We start from the raw sequence: 10,154 nt of genomic DNA on the forward strand, positions 1-10,154 counted from the left end.
AAACAATTACTTCTAAATGTGAGATATTTTTGCCCACTGAATAAATGTACTTGTGTTAAAAGTTTGATTTGTATTAATATTTCACTGTGAGTTTATTGTGTTGTAACATCACTGAGCCATTTTTGTCAGCACTCGCCTCATTCCTGCTGTTGTCCTTAAAGGAGCGGGACCTCGATATACGAGTCGAGGTTCCAGTTGTCGCCGTTGTGCCTCGTAAAGCCGAGGCCGCATCTTCCTGCTGCCCGAACAGCTCCTCAACAGAGCGAACGTCGATCTGGTACTGCTGCTGCCGCACCGCCAGCGTCCAGATGTTCGGCTTCCCGCGCACCTTCTCCTCCGGGATGGGCTTCCAGAAGAAGCTGCGCACACGGCGCTTTTTCCTTGGGTTGTGGTTGGCGGGCGTCGTCGCCAGGGGTGGGGGAGGAGGAGGGGGGAGGGGAGGAGGCGGAGGAGCTTTATGCTGGGCCTCATTTAGGGGGTCAGTCTGTCCAGACATAGAGGACGGGTCGGAGGTAGTAATGGAGGAGGTGGTGCAGCTGCTCTCCTCGCTGCTGCAGCTCTCTGGCTCATTGGTTGGAGATGAACAACTCATAACCAGAACTACAAGAGTCAACACTCAGCAAGGTCTATGCTGAGAAAGTCAATTTAAATAATCTGATGATGTTTACTTCTGCATCTGTTTGCTCTGCAGTCTAACCGCTGCTGATGAATGAAGGTGGGAGTCCCTTCATCTAGTCACACAGAAGAGAGAACACAAATCCAGTTGGTCCATCTTCATCCCGCTGGTGGTTCTCCGTCTCGCTGAGCGGAGCAGTCTGAGAGAGAAGGGGGTAGAGGGCAGCAACGGCCATGGAGCTGTAGGAGCAACAAAGACACAACGAGGTTATTCAAAGGAAGATTGTCAGATTGTGAAATGCTGACATGCAATAACGACAATTAGTGTTAAAGTACCAACTCTCCAATATTGGCTCAATATTGGTCCATATATAAGGCGCACCGGATTATAACGCGCACTGTTGGCTTTTGAGGAAATTGAAGGTTTTTAGGTGCTCCTTATAGTGTGGAAAATACGGTATTTTAAGGACCAAAATGACAATAATTGATATAAGTAACAAAAATAACAAAATCAGACAAAAGCAAATGTTTATGAATCAATTCCTTTCAACATAAAACTTATCAAACTTAAACAAAAACTACAGGTGTGTGTGTGTCTTTGTCTGCTGAATTTTTGGTTAAAACATGCTTGTTTTTCATTCAGTGGGTAGAAAATCCTTTATTTTCACTTTGCTTCTATGCCTCCAAGTAAATGAGGCATAGTTCATAATAAAATTACTCAAGTAAAAGTAAAAAGTACCGTGTAGTAAAAATACTTCCAAAAGTACACTTTTTCAGAAAAGTTACTTAACGAAATGTAATTGAGTAAATGTAACGACTGTAGTTGTTACTACCCAACTCAGACTGAATTGAATTTAAACACATGTTCATGTTACTTCATACAGATTGTTAGAGAAATAAAGTCCAGTTTTTTCTTTTGACTTCCAGCTGCGATAACTTGAGTCTGCTGGTCTCATCTTTATTAAATCAGCTGTGGCTCTCAGTGGGAGTGGGATCACTCACCCTCACCACAATGGACTCCAAAGACTCCTTTAAAATCCCATACAAAACATGCTTTATTTATTTCAAACATTATGTTAGTACATCATTCTTGCAATGAAAACTTCACAATACTTAAAACTTTACTTTACAATACATTACTGTCAGCACCAAGATATAACAATAATAAAATAAAATTTTCAATAAAAGAACTACACATCAGAATGTTAAGCTCATGAGTTTAATGATAAATAAACAGCAACAAACAGTTACTTTCTGGCAAATTTCTATGCTTCCAGAGTTTACTGGTAATTTTCCCACCGGTTTCCAGCGCTGTCCACCTGATACCCAGAGCTAGTTACTAATTAATAAAGCATACGTCACTAACCTGCTCATGTTGCCAGCATCAGTCTGCTGTTCTAAGAGCCGGACCACAACGTCACTCATGCTTTATTTATGAGACTGAGAGAACATCTGATCTCATGCAGAGTCACCCCCCGCCCAGCAAAGACGGCCACAACCCCTCACTTGTTGCATTTCCATTACAAATGTGCACAAAGCTTTGTCTGTATTTTACTAATGTCTAAAAATTACAATTGCTGTATTTCTATTAAATAAGACATAACATTAAAATCACACAAGAATAAATATGTTCCTGCTATTAGTGACGGATTTAAACAGTTACATGAAATATATTCATAATGATTTAATAGCACTTGCTTAAGGCGTTGAACAATGAAAACTTTAAGCTCTTCCTTTTCCTAGAGTGGAAGACAAAAAGTCTGTCAACTTCTTTAAAGAAACAGATCTCCTTTCTTCTAAACTTATGTGATGCAGTTAGCAACCCTCGTGCATATAACAATTGAAGCACCAGATAAGTTGAGTTTATGTAATGAATTCCAGAGTCCATCAATACAAAATCAGAAAGATAAGTTTAAAAAAAAAAGGGAAAAAGCTGGAGAAATAATGATAAAGACCAGTTTAAAATTCTAATAAATTATGGCTGCTTGGAGTGCAAAGTACTTAGAAATTATGTCTGACATAAAACCTTTAATGAGACTCATCAGCTTAATCTGATGACAGCTGAAGTGAAGTTAGTAAATACAGTAATGTTGAGCTCAGGCGGAGCATCTCTGTCCTGTGGAGGCTTTTCTGTGTCCGTCACCATCTGCTGTCGCCTTTGTTTTATGACAATCTTTTCCCTTTTAGCTGAAAATGAATTTAACCGGAAGAAGCTGTCACCACCACCGAGTCCAAAACAAACATACTTCCACTCAAACTCCCAGATGTGCAAATAGCTAAGGTCGAGTCACCAGCACCAGCCGTTGTGTCTGCCCCTGTTGCTGATTTCCACTCTAATTTCCTGAGGAGGTCGGCGGGTCTCTGCAAACCGCAGGTCTTTAACTCACACCAAGGGGGCAAAGAGTCACGTTCACAGCGGATTTGGTCGCTGTCACTTCATCATCATTACCATGGCAACGCTCATTAGCAGAAAGCATATTGCGTAAAGCTCAGCAAGACATTGCTGTTGAGGAAGCTTGGATCTGACCACCTTGATCCAAACGCTTCCAGTGCTGCAGTGTCAGTTAGTTGTTCTGAGAAGTAATAGTTACAAACATCAGACTGCTGTAATTTAAAAAGTCCAGTTTGAAATCCTTCTTGGAATTTGGTATCAACCTCTTCATGTATCGTTACTATACCAGAAGATGATGAGACTCAGACATAGTTAACAACAGCTCCACAGGGGGAGGACCAAGCAAGGCTCGTTACACAAGTTATACATGCTGATAACGGCATGGGAGGGGATATTCTAACCCTATGACTGATATGAAAACTGTCCGCACCACCTATAGCCAGTCGCAATAAAAAATAATTAGGATATTTATATGCATTTTCTGTTTATAAGCTGATCCACAAAACTATTAAAACAACTGTAATTCGGAATAATTACAACTATGAGTTCAAACATAACTATAACCTTCTGTAATCTGCTCTTGTTGGCTACCCAGATCCATAACACTTAGGGTGCACCGATTGCAGTTTTCTGGTCGATTACCAATTCCTTATAAAGCCAAACCTGCTAATTTTGGCCAATACTAAATTGTTTGTATAAAATGTTGCTAAATATAGCAAGAAAGTGAGTTGGCAACATTGGGGTGACTATTATTAACTGCAAATATGTAAACGTGACCTGGTGAGCAGGTGTATCAGCCAAACCTCTCTCATAGCAGAGTAGAAGAGGACACTGGCTGATTTTCAGCCTTTGCTGAGGTCGATAAGATCAGGGGGGAAAGATCAGATTCACATGTATCGGCCAATCACTGATGTCAAGATTCATCTGTGACAAGTTGGAGTGAAAACCTCTCGTGTCAATATTATGTTGTACATGAAAAATGCAGGTACATGTTTAAAGTCAAACCAAGTAACACCATTTTATGTCTGCTGTTTTTCTGAGAGTCCTTGGACAATCTGAAGAGGACATCATTTGGGAACATTTGCTGCAATATTGACTTATCTTCCTGATTTCATGTCGCTCACGACAGAGCGAACACACAACAGAATGAGTAACCCTGTTGTTGAAACAGCACACACACATACACACAACGCCAGCTCAAACACACACTAGCCAGGTTACTATTGCCCAGATACCAAAGACAAAAGAGCTGCCACAGAACACACACAGGGAACACAAACAGCAGCGGTGAGCTGAGCAGAGGAACCAGAGCATGTGACTGCAGGATGATCCTTAATGTATGCAGCTTCATTCTTTATGACAAGTGTGTTTTCCTCCTTCAACATTAAACATCTTCTCACTGTTTGTGTTAAATATACAAATTGAACCAAAACATCAAATATATCTTTAGCCACAGGATGTTTATCACATTTTTTTTATTTGTAAGCCGTCCAGAAAGCCGTCTCAGTGGAATAAACAGAGCACAAGGGGACCTTTTACGCCGGAAATCCTGGATTTCTCTAATACTTCCAAAGACCTGAGCTGTTTCACCGTCGTGTCTGCACTTTCTGGGTAAACTAAGGCAGACCCCGATCAAGTGAATTATTCATTTCACCATGAATCACCTCTTTCTCTCTTCTTACCCAACTGTCCTAAACGGAGTCCCTTAGCAACCCAAAGGCAAATTAGATGAGCAAGCTATGTTCACATCAAACACTGAACCAATCAAAAGGGATCAAACTCAGTGATATGCATAACTGTCTAATGGATATGTAGATTTTGCTAAACAAAAGTAGTGTTTAGATCATCTTGGAAAAGTAACCATGGCTCTTTTTGTCATGTTGTAGCCAAAGACTTTAATGCATCAATCATTTCATTTGGATTTAAAGTGATAGACCAACACAGAGTGGTGCATAGTGAAATGAAAATTATGGGAAACATTTTCACATTCTGTTCTGCAAAACAGTTCAGTTTAGTTAGACTGGATGGATCCTCAATCCCTCCAGGAAGTTGTGACGTAGCAATCACACTTACCAATGCAAGTTCTTCTAATAATTCACAAATTTTGCACAGATTTGCAATTTTCTGCAAATCTGACCAATCACCTCATTTCTGTATTTCATTCTTTTCTGACCAATCACCTCATTTCTGTATTTCATTCTTTTCTGACCAAACACTACAACTTGGCTGAATTTTGACCAGTCCTCTTCCTGCCCCCTTCTAATTTAACTTCCTATTTCTCTTGAAAGCAGAACCTGCAGGATAAAAGCATTTGTGCATACAGTTTATGTTAAATTGATTCATGTTGACCTATATGGAATTATGTTTATGCACTTTGACATCTACTCGAGACATGATTTTAATTGTATCAAGACTGCCATTTCAAGAAGGTATTCAAAAAGATCATTTGTACTTTAAATATATGTGAAACTCTTTTTTGGGAAGGTTAATTTTAACACCATGTTATGGAAAATGTAAAGCTAACCCCCCAGCCACCCACTCCCGCAAATTCGACTGCAACTTTTTTGAAAAAGACACCACCTCATTTCAGGCCACAATAATCACAAAGAATCATGGAAGGCCTGGGTAGTCTTCCACTTCTAAAACATGATTAGGTGTTGACCTGACCCATCCCATTGTAGATCTGGCTGTATGTTTAAGGTTGTTGCTGTGCTTAACAATAAAACACAGACCCCAGGCTCAAGTTCTCTCCACCCTTTAAAAGCTTTTCTTCTATGAATATCCTGTATTTTTCCCCATTCTTCTTTCTTTGAACTCTGACCCCCTTCTCTGCACCTATTGTGGAAAAGCACTGCAAAACTGCAATGCTGCCACCAGCAAGTTTGGATGGTGCATTCTGGGTAATGAGCAGAGTTAGTTTTTCACTCTACACAGTATTTTCCATGAAGACAAGAAGTGGAACCTGGCAACTTCTCCCCTTTTCTCTGGTGACAGGTCAGCAGTGCCATCATCTATCTATTTTCAAATGACACACTCTGCTCACACAGGCAAATTTGGCTAATTATGTAACTCCTAAAAGCAACTAAGTGAGGTGGATTTTATTTAGTGGTGCTAAACTGAAAGGGGCCAACAACAACTTTACTCTGCTCTGTTTATATTTTTATTTACATTTGTATTTTAAATTTTCAAATACTAAGTTTGGTCAGTGAAACATCTGAAACTCAGGGCTTCTGTCTCACTGCTCGTACAGAAACAAACAGTTTTGATTGACACAATAGGTTACTCAAGAAGGATTAACGTGGTCCACACAAAACATGCCCTGTGCTCCACCGGGTCTCAAATCTGCAAAATCTCCTTTAAGGAGATTGTTTAAAAAGGTCACTATTTGTCTAGGAAATAAGGAATGAAAGGCTAATAAGGCCAAGGTACAGCATGGTACCTCAACCATGTGCGGCTCAGACTACAGTACTGCTAAACACAAGTTTATCTGTTAAAGAATAGGGCCACGTACCACAATGCCCTTTACACTCTGTCCTACCTTATTCGTTTTTTCTCTTTGAAATATTCCAAAACTCAATAAAATAAAACAAATAGTATATATTTTTTTAATCTTCACAATGAGAACCAACAAAAGTGGTGCTCTTCATTTATTTGCTTGAGTAATCAACCAGAGACATTTGGCTAGAGATACTGTGTTTTGTAAGAACCAATGTAAGAGCTGCATCAGTCTGTCATGGTGAAGAGAGAGCTAAGCTGAAAGGCCACGCGGTTGATTTAAAGTTTGGTTCTGATCTACTGTTGAGTACTCTGAGTGTCAAGCAAAAGAACAAGATGGAATTACCTCAGAGGAGCTGGAACAAGTGGAACAAGAGATAGACAAGGATGGGCCTCTGTGACCCAACACTAGATCAGGCTAAAGTGGATGGATGGATGGATGGATGGATGGATGGATGGATGGATGGATGGATGGATGGAAATGTAGTGTTTCCTTAGTTCTATTCATGTTTTTTACTTTATGCTGTTTCTATCAGTGAATCTCTCAGCTGTGGGATCAGAAAAAAATGACGTGGTAAAAAACATGGATTCCTATCATTCTATAGCTTACATCAGCTCTAAAGCTCTGCCCCCGAGTTAAAAATGATTATGATTGCAATATGAGCCCATAGCTGCACATTCATCTAAATTGTATGGTTACTGCTAACTTTAATCTTGCTCCCAGTGAACCCATAACATCTGTAGAGTAAGACATGCAGTATAAAGAGACTACAGCAGCAGGCCTTAGGGTATCATACAGTACCACCTCCCCCCCTCTCCAAGCTTAGTACAAATCTGTTAATAACAGCCTGCGTCTGCAATGAGTTTTTCACATTCTAAAGATTAAAGCTGCCAGTTTGCAGCTCCATCAATTACTATGTGAGCAGGCTCCACACAGATCCAGCTCAGGCTTCTGTGACTAACCACCACACCTGCAGCCTGTCAGCTGACTTGCAACTTAACGTGGCATTGCATCCCATCGTCACATAACAAACCCTAAAAGCGGCGCAAATCTCCAGCAAACAAGGAATCCAAGCTAATCCTCCTAATAACTGACCCAGCCAGAAGAAGAAACACCTCCCTCATAAAAATGCTGCAAGTTAGCAGCAAGTAATTTGATGCTACAGTCTATATGTGAACAGGACCGGCAATCAGGAAGTGTATGCTTCTGCCAACACTTTAAACTTTTGAAAAAAGACATGCAGAAACAAAATGTGATGAGTCTTTCCTTTTCCACTCGTCTTACTCGTGTGAAACATAAAGCCAACCTGTCAGTTTGAGTTTTATATTCCTGCCATATAAAAGAGAGAGCTGGGCTGAAAGTCTGTTTGTGTATGAAGTATTCACGCACATACAGATAAAAAGTGACAAACAGAAGTAGAGTAAAACAAAATCAATCAATCCTAAATTAACTGTTATCACTCCTGACCACTGATACTGACAGGCTGTGGATTTATTATTTAAAAGTGTATTTACTGCAACATTGCTGTGATAACTGATTGATATGCTTGATATGCACAGAAAGACAGACAAACAGCCTTCAAAGTTTTTCTAACTTTTCATCAGGAATCCATGACTTCCTTTTCCCCTGGCATATAAATATGAGGTGGCAGATATCTGTCAACAACACCCAGCAGAGATAGTTATACACTAGCACTGATACTGGTATCAGCTGATATTAGTCATTTTTTCCACATATCAGTATCAGTCAATAAATAAAAATGCCCCAATATCTACAGCTGATATTTATTTCCATCTTTTGCCGTTAGTTTCAGGAGGGAAGGAGAGGAAGTTGGTCATTGGTATTTGGTCATGTGGCAGTGACGGAGCAAAGGATTGTGGGGAATTTAACTGAAGCAATGAAGCAGTGGTGAAGTCAGCGGTGTGGTGTCTTTGTTTTTGGTGTCAAAAGGGTAGGGAAATATACTTATATACAATATTGCTAAATATCTGTTATAATCGCAATCTTAATATCAGATATTGATTTTGGCACAAATTTCAAGTAGAACTGTGACAAATGGGCTGCATAGTTCTACATGCAACTGCGAAATTGTACAAAAGAAAATTCATCAGACAGTCAGGTCCAGGTCCAAGTATTTAGAGCCCAAATCAGCTTCAATTACTGGCTTACCAAAAAATACATCAGTTTAGTGTCTATGAATGAAAGTTTAGTTCAGATGTGTTCAGAGGTCACCGAACATCAAAATGTCCAACCTGTCCAAAAACAGTAAATCCAGCCTGTCCTGGAAAGTCCCGCCTGACTATGGAGGCAGCGGTGCAGGTATCCTGGACAGGCCATGTTCCAGAAGCCCTGTCCAGGCTTTGGTATCACCGAACAAGCACTGAATCACCTAATGAAATATACAACAAGAACAAGTAAACCGTGTAAAACTAAACCTACTGCAGACACGTAACGGCCACACGGGCCGCGGAGCTGCAGATCACAGGCACAGCTTCCAATCCTTCCACTTTTTGGTCTTTTGTTGAGCGGTGATCAGTGTCTGGCCTGCAGCAGACCGCTGCGCCGGTCCCCTCCGCTGGCTCTGGGGCCCAATTGTTGCTTCAGCAATCTGAACCTGCTGCCAACAGCAGCTTTAGGCAAACCCGCCTCTTAGTTTCACAGCCTTGTGTTGCTGCAGAGCCAAGTCTGCCACAGCAGCTCACTGATTAATCACACAATATGAGCACAACAACAACACGAGTTCTGAAAACCAGCTTTGACAACTGGATGAAAAAAAAGTATCACAAGTTGGATGAGCCCTGCGACAGACTGGCGACCTGTCCAGGATGTACCCCGCCTCTCGCCCGGAACGTTAGCTGGAGATAGGCACCAGCACCCCTCCCGACCCCACTGAGGGACAAGGGTGTTCAGAAAATGGATGGATGGATGGACAAGTTGGATGAAACACAAGTTGAGATGATAAAACCTACAAAGTGACAAATAAAGCAGCTGTTCAGGTCGCTATGGAGACAACTGCAGGGTAACAAGGACAGAACACAAACATGTTTATATGACGCTGGGGAATAGTGTTTATCCAAGAGTGCTTTAACACCTGAGAAGTACGGGGCTCACACTCACAGATCCTGGCTTTTGTATGCTTAAAAATATTCAACTTGTAAGAATGTCTTATAATCTTTAAAAATGGTCAAAATGATCATTTCTTATGGAGGTCTTTGAAGATCTTTGGCTGCTTTTCAACTCATTTTTAGCTCACTTCTTAAACATTGGAAACAGAACTTCATAAATAAAACAGATTGAGTTTTAACAGAGACCTTTTGGTGCAGTTTGCTCCTACTTCCTTAAGAGATCCACCAATGAATCAGATGCTCACTGAGTCGGCCGTCTATCACCTGAGGAAACTTTTCCAGAATTAAAGTACTAGTGTACAAGATCTAGAAAAACTCATCCATGCGTTTATGTTTAGTCGCATTGATTACTGGCTAAAAAGTCAATCCTCCAGCTGCAGCTGATCCAGAACGCTGCTGCTGGAGTTCTGACTAACACCAGGATGATAGAGCTCATCACCCAGTTCTACAGTCCTTCCACTGAGAGAATAGACTTTAAAATACTGTTAGTCACTGAACGGCTTAGCACCACAACACATTAAAGGTC

General features: G+C 40.7%; 1 protein-coding gene across 1 annotated transcript; it reads right to left on the reverse strand.

Moving 5' to 3' along the window:
• Positions 1–136: 136 nt before the first annotated feature.
• LOC106942613 (FH2 domain-containing protein 1-like) lies at positions 137–9,097 on the reverse strand (the record flags this gene model as incomplete). The annotated part of the gene is made up of 2 exons (XM_015025936.1): positions 8,943–9,097; positions 137–855 (listed from the first exon to the last, which is right to left on the reverse strand). A coding segment is annotated over exon 2 (456 nt), but the record flags the coding sequence as incomplete, so codon positions are not given.
• Positions 9,098–10,154: the final 1,057 nt, after the last annotated feature.

Source organism: Poecilia latipinna, unplaced genomic scaffold (genome assembly GCF_001443285.1).
Source record: "Poecilia latipinna isolate Pla-1442-1.1 unplaced genomic scaffold, P_latipinna-1.0 Scaffold4418, whole genome shotgun sequence".
NCBI classification, from domain to species: domain Eukaryota; kingdom Metazoa; phylum Chordata; class Actinopteri; order Cyprinodontiformes; family Poeciliidae; genus Poecilia; species Poecilia latipinna.